General features: G+C 45.1%; 1 protein-coding gene across 1 annotated transcript; it reads right to left on the bottom strand.

Annotated features, from left to right (window-relative positions):
* Positions 1-4,270: 4,270 nt before the first annotated feature.
* LOC138801939 (taste receptor type 2 member 8-like) lies at positions 4,271-5,218 on the bottom strand. The gene has a single exon (XM_069985035.1). It carries the CDS (start codon positions 5,216-5,218, stop codon positions 4,271-4,273), a length of 948 nt encoding a protein of 315 aa, XP_069841136.1.
* Between the last annotated feature and the right edge of the window lie 890 nt (positions 5,219-6,108).

The following is a 6,108-nucleotide window of genomic DNA, read 5'->3' as shown; positions in this document are numbered from 1 at the left end:
CAAGATGCTGGAAAGCTGGGTGACCTTCATTATACTGACTACTATACAAGATGCTGGGAAAGCTGGGAGACCTCCATTATACTGACTACTATACAAGATGCTAGGAAAGCTAGGAGACCTCCATTATACTGACTACTATACAAGATGCTGGAAAGCTGGGCGACCTCTATTATACTGACTACTATACAAGGATGGGGGCTCTTAACTCAAGCTCGGGCACTTGCTCGAGTAAGCCAGTTGCTGACACCAGCCCTGACTAAATGGAACTGTCTCCCTGTCTGATAGCAGACCCCCTGACTGTTCCCCACCCCGAAGCTCACCAGCCCCTTTGATTGCAGCACATGCCCCCACCTGCTCATCCATGGCCGCCCACCGTTCCACCTGACTGACCCCCCCTGAGATTACCTATGGCCCCGCAGCACTCCTCTGAATAACCCCCTTACCCCCTCAACTCTGCTACCTCACTACCTCTGCAACTTTGCTACGTCACTGCTGCTTGCTTTGTCATTACCGCCTCAACTCTGCCAAGTCACTGCCACCTCAACTCTGCTACGTCACTGCCGCCTCATCTCTGCTACGTCACTGCACTCTGCTTTGTCATTACCGCCTCAACTCTGCCAAGTCACTGCCACCTCAACTCTGCTACGTCACTGCCACCTCATCTCTGCTATGTCACTGCCGCCTTAACTCTGCCATGTCACTGCCGCCTCAACTTTGCAACATCACTTCCGCCTCAACTCTGCAACGTTATTACCACCTAGACCTAGCTATGTATGTACCACTGCAACTCGGCTACGTCACTGCCGCTTCAACTCTGCTACGTCACTGCCGCCTCAACTTTACTATGTCACTGCCGCCTCAACTCTGCTGCGTCACTGCTGCCTCAGCACTGCTACACACTACCTCCTCAACTCTGCTACGGCATTACCACCTAGACCCTGCTACGTCACTACCACTGCAACTCTGCTACATCACTGACACCTCAACTCTGCTATGTCACTACTTTACTACCTCAACTCTGCTACATCACTGCCACCTCAACTCTGCTACCTCAATACCTTACTACCTCAACTCTACTACGTCACTCTCTCAACTCTGCTACCTCAGTTATCCATTGAACGGAATGAAGTATTTAATTTTTTTCCTGTCATTCTTAGAGCCAAATTTTCTTCACTAAGTTGTTCCATGTATCCAGTTTCTTCTTCCCCTCATCTGGATAGGTATAAAAATTAACCCGAACATTTCCCATTGACTTTAAGGGGGTTCGAGTTTGAGTCGAACGTCAAACTGAACACCACTTCTGTTCGAGGTTGGACTCGAACTCGAACATTTTACTGTTCGATCATCACTAATACGGAGCTGTAGAATAGGCTCAACAAAGGAGCTCTGAACCGGAAGCTTAGTTTTGGTTTGGGCAGTGCAATACAGCCCTAAGAACAGCTTTCCTAAAAATAAAAAGTCCATTAAGGACCATAAAAAAACAAGAGACGCAGCGCTACAAAAACACGGCCACTTTCTTTCAGAGACAGCACCACTCTTGTCTCCAGGTCAGATGTGGTTTGCATTTGAGCTCCATTTACTTTAATGGAACTGAGTTATGCTGCAATTACACGGAACGATTATCGTTTGAATTTGCACGATAACGATCGAGTTCAAACGATAATCGTATGTGTAAACGCAGCAAACGATCAAACGACGAGCGACAAATCGTTAATTTTGATCTTACAACATGTTCTTAAATCGTTGTTTGCAAAAATTTTGCAGATCGTTCCGTGTAAACATTCGTTTACCGATTTAACCTATGTGCGAGATAGGTTAAAGCGATCGCAAAACGATTTTTCCGTACTATATATCGTTCCGTCTAAACGCTGATCGTTATACAAAAAAAAATCGTTACTTTGAAATCGTTCATCGTACGATCGGGCGAGTTATCGCTCCGTGTAAACCCAGCATTAATAACCTGCACCCAAACCCGTCTGCAGCAATGTGGGGACAGTGTCAGTAGAGTTTTCTTTGTTCAGTGAAATCCTTTCCTTATCTTTGTAGTCTCTAAGTTTTCAAGGTTTTTATTTTTTTTTTATATAGTTTTATCATTTGTAACAGTTTGACAATGAAGCTTCAGAAAGGAAACAGATGACCAGGAGGGGGTGAGGTCCTGAAGCACTGCTGCCTGTGATGATGAGGACACAAAAACAGGTTCGCGATCTAGAGATGATAAAAATATATAAAGCACCAGTATCCTGGGGGTGTTGTAATAGCTAAAACCCCCACTAGGTGTCACCAAATCCTAATATGAACAACCCATTAAGATAGTAGGTACACAAAAGAGAGGACATAGGGGTATAGTTCAAACAATGAAAAATAGTCTTTTTATTCGCATACATAAAAATGTAAGATGCACATGTACATTATATAAAAACACTTACTAGTAGTTAGAAAGGTGATCACAATTAGTACAAAATGAAAGTATGTAGCCGAGCATAGTGGGATTAGATTGATAAGGTGCTGGACTATCATGTCACTAAACCATCAGTCTCTCACTATGTATAAAGTGCAACAGCACGCTCAACCCTTTGGACACATAAATTAGAACCATCTTATTGCAACAGATGACCAAAACTTTATGGGTTGTAAGAGATGAGAGAAAAGCCTTGATTTACCTTTCAGGCAGAGTGTAGATTCCCTGGAGGAACTCAAATATTGCGGGTCCCCCACCCCAGCTATTGCTCTGCTTTTTCTGCACATAGAAATAGCTAAGCCTCGCCCCTACCTCCTGTGCTCCTTCCTGGTCTCTCTGTTACTAGATATAAACTGAATCTTAATAGAGACAGTGAAGAGAAGATTTCAGGTAAGCGAGATAACAAGAGTAAGGAGTCATTCTTAGTAAATGATATGAATTACAAGTATGTTAGGAATCACATAGGCGATCACATGAGGAATAGGCCATGATCTTCCCAATTTATATAGATTATCGGCAAGAAAACAATCAGCTCAGTGTACATGCAGACGGGGTTTATTAATGTCTAGGTTACAGATACAGAAATCATTGTCAAATACCAAGTAACAGGAAGGCGGGAGATGAGAAGAGATACCAGATGGTTAAAAGGGAACTCTGGGAACATGTAAAAATCCCAGGTGGGCAGGGGTGTTCAGAAATGCCCACTCAGCCAGTCAGTGACTGCAGCGGTGTCCCGGTCACTGGAGCGGTGTCCTGTCCCAGTCACTGGCAGGCTAGGTGACAGGCTAAGCCAGCATTTCTGATCCAAGATGTGATGGTGCATTACCGGGGACTGCAGGAGATCAGCGGGGTCTGTGAGGGGTAAGTATAACTTCTTCACTATGTTCTTGTCCAAACCCATGCCCGCCCAGGATTTTTACATCTCCCCGGAGTTCCCCTTCAAGTTACAAAAATCATAAATAATAAACTAGTATGAATAAGATTGGATAAAGGGAGCAATTCTGATGGCTCCGCAGATCCAGAGCAACTGACAATCCCTTAAAGGACAAGTGCCATGACAACCTTTTTCCCAGTAATTAAAGCACATTACAAAGTTATATAACTCTGTAATATGCTTCAATCACCGATCTGCCTCCCTTCCCTGCCTTTTCCCCCCTCCACCCCCCACCAGGAAGTGTCCTAACTCACACAGACCTAATTACTGTCGTCACCGTCACCAAGCTCTTCTCTCAGCTCCTTCTCCAGTTACACTAGCCTCCCCCTCCCCTGCCTTGTCAGGTGACTCAGCTTGCTCAGCTCCCATTGGCTGAACAACTGCAAGCCATCAGAGCTGAGCAAGCTGAGTCACCTGACAAGGAGGGGGAGGCTGGTGTAACAGGACCTAGAGCAGCCCTCCTGCTGATGACTCATCCTCACAAGAAGGAGCTGCCTGGTGACGGTGACGACAGTAATGAGGTCTATGTGAGTTAGGACACTTCCTGGTGGGGGGTGGAGGGGGGAAAAGACAGGTAAGGGAGGCAGATAGGTGATTGAAGCACATTACAGAGTTATATAACTTTGTAATGTGCTTCAAGTACTGGGAAAAAGGTTTTCATGGCACTTGTCCTTTAAGTATCAGCACTTTACTCTTAGGATGAATGGGGCCCCTGAGATCCCAACTCCATCCCCTACCATAGAACATACTCACACCTTATAAACTTGTCCTAGTATATCAATGTCCTGAAAATTAGCAGTACCCATATAGCAGTCAGGGTTTTCACAGTGCTCCTCATAGTTGGACCCTCCACAGGTGGAGGAGATCAGGATCAGCATTTAGCCAGCTGGGTTATGTTTAGGGTTCCGGGTTCCCAGGTTCTTGATGTTATTCCCCAGTTTGAGTGGACAGATTACTCCTAGAAATGCTTTCCTCAGCTTGCGGCTGGCCTGGATCATGATGATGGCTTCTGCTGTGGGGAAAAGAAGTATTAGGCACCAGCTGACCACAATTTTAATATCACCTATCGCCTCTATGCTGAAAAGAATGCTCTCTGCTACGTAGAAAATCCCGGAGAGTATTAGTAACATAACCATAGTCCTTATGGCTTTGATATGGGACTGGAGTTTAGGTTGCACCCCTTCTAAATGACTTTGCTTCATGTTCCAAACATGTCTTAGAAGAGACGACACAGTGGTGAGGAGAGAGAAGAGAATTACAAGGAATGGCAGACAGCATGCCAGCAGGTTGGTCACCACCGTGTACACAATGCTCTTAGACTCTATTCCCACTCTGGTTAAGATGAATGTGTCATTCCCAAAGTATTGTCCCTGAAGCTTTGGATGAAGAATCCAATTGGCTGGAAGGCTGATGAGAAGTAAGCCGAGTCCTGTGAACACAAGGAGGTAAGGCAAGGAGGTGGAGAGACATCTCCTCATCCAAGTAAAGAGTCGATGGCTGGTAGTGGTGATGCTGGTGCAATAGTAGGCACAGATCCAGGCGGTCAGCCAGAAGGTGTAGTACATGAGAAAGGATAACGGCGTGGCCGTGACATAGAACCATATGGAATAGGAAACAGAGAGCCACATGCCTAGAAAGTGTCCATTCAGAAAACTGCTCATAGAGATGTTAACCATCCCCATGACCATGTGGATGATGTCGGATGGAGAAAGCTTCTTGCCCTGTCTCAGGTCATTCATGTTAATAAGGGTGATGCATGCATTTAAGGTGATCGCTACCACTCCCTCTACAAGACTGAAAACATTAAAATACATTGTAGACGACATCTTGCGGAGGCGTTGGGCTTCTTCTAGCTTGTAGGTTCAGTTCTGTTTATATTCTTCGGAATTTGACTAATGCAAATCCCATGTTCCTTCTTACTGGTTCAGTGGGAGACATGGAAAACCTGACTCACTAAAAATAAACTAAATTACCATAGACGCTCAGAATAATAGGGTGGAGGACATGTATGACACAAGCTGCAAAGGGCAGGTGTCCTGCTGACCTGCTGATAGTCCACTATTGTGCAGGAGATGCTGAGAATGAAGATCTCTTACCTTCATCCTCTGAGCTGTTCCAGTGCAGTTTGTTGTATCCTCCAGGGTCCAGTAAGACCATTAGAAGCACTGGGGCACCATTAGGAGCACTGCCCCTTCCCCCATAGCATCGTTTATATGGGGTCAGGACAGGTCTTACCGGACCTAAATGACTAACTGCACCAGAACGGCACAGAGGATGAAGGCTAGAGACATACCTTCATCCTCGGCATCTCCTGCACAATAAGGGGAGCAGGTTAGATTTGTTGGCCAATGACTCAGAGAACCCCCTAAAACCAGCATGTATCACTGAGGGCAAGATGTCTCGTACGCTTGTGTCTGAATGGAGAACAAGACCTACACACTTTAACTGAGGCATCAGGTAGACTTAGGAGGAAACCTCGTCTTCCATTCATAATAAGTGATAAGCGAACATGTTCGTATGTTTGTACAAACATGATGCTAATTGTTCGTGTTTGCCGATGACGAAGAATTTGTTAGATGATCGAAATGGTTATAACGATAATTTTCAAACATATTCTAACTTTTGAACGTACGCCATTGTGTAATTTTCGCTTTGTGCCTGATAATATGTACGTATGTGCGTAACTCTAGACTGAAACGTACGTAATTTGTACGTA

Source organism: Dendropsophus ebraccatus, chromosome 9 (genome assembly GCF_027789765.1).
Source record: "Dendropsophus ebraccatus isolate aDenEbr1 chromosome 9, aDenEbr1.pat, whole genome shotgun sequence".
NCBI lineage: Eukaryota > Metazoa > Chordata > Amphibia > Anura > Hylidae > Dendropsophus > Dendropsophus ebraccatus.
This window is presented reverse-complemented; position numbering and strand designations above follow the sequence as displayed.

What these genes read in the sequence shown, in the direction of transcription:
- LOC138801939 (XM_069985035.1), bottom strand. Translation starts at nt 5,218, where the DNA reads ATGTCGTCTACAATGTATTTTAATGTTTTCAGTCTTGTAGAGGGAGTG.